This window comes from Nestor notabilis, unplaced genomic scaffold (assembly GCF_000696875.1).
Source record: "Nestor notabilis isolate BGI_N333 unplaced genomic scaffold, ASM69687v1 scaffold25322, whole genome shotgun sequence".
Taxonomy (NCBI): domain Eukaryota; kingdom Metazoa; phylum Chordata; class Aves; order Psittaciformes; family Psittacidae; genus Nestor; species Nestor notabilis.
Window position 1 is genome coordinate 1 of NW_009917388.1, and position 290 is coordinate 290.

Below are 290 nucleotides of genomic sequence, written 5' to 3' on the forward strand. Positions count from 1 at the left end.
CGCAGTCCAGCTTGCTCTTCTGCCACAGGTAGAAGGGATCCGCCAGCTGCTTGAGGGAGTTCTTCAGGTTCACCGCGATGAGGGCTCCCAGGACAGACTGCGGAGGAGAGGGGATTGTGTGAGCCAGGAGGTGCCTGCGCGGGTGCTGCCCGCAGGGTCTGCCTTGGTTCAGTTACCAGAAGGGAGTCATAGACTCATGGAATGGTTTGTGTTGAAGGGACCTTAAAGCTCCCCCAGCTCCAACCCCTGCCCCGGGCAGGGACACCTTCCACTAGAGCAGGGTGATCCAA

General features: G+C 60.0%; 1 protein-coding gene across 1 annotated transcript in view; it reads right to left on the minus strand.

Annotated features, from left to right (window-relative positions):
* Positions 1-4: 4 nt before the first annotated feature.
* Positions 5-290, minus strand: part of SLC26A9 (solute carrier family 26 (anion exchanger), member 9) — a gene marked incomplete at its 3' end in the record, with an annotated part of 6,288 nt that continues 6,002 nt past the window's right edge. The window contains exon 11 of the mRNA XM_010009210.1: positions 5-97. Within this exon, the coding sequence (XP_010007512.1) occupies positions 5-97 (93 nt within the window). The remainder of the gene's footprint in view (positions 98-290) is intronic.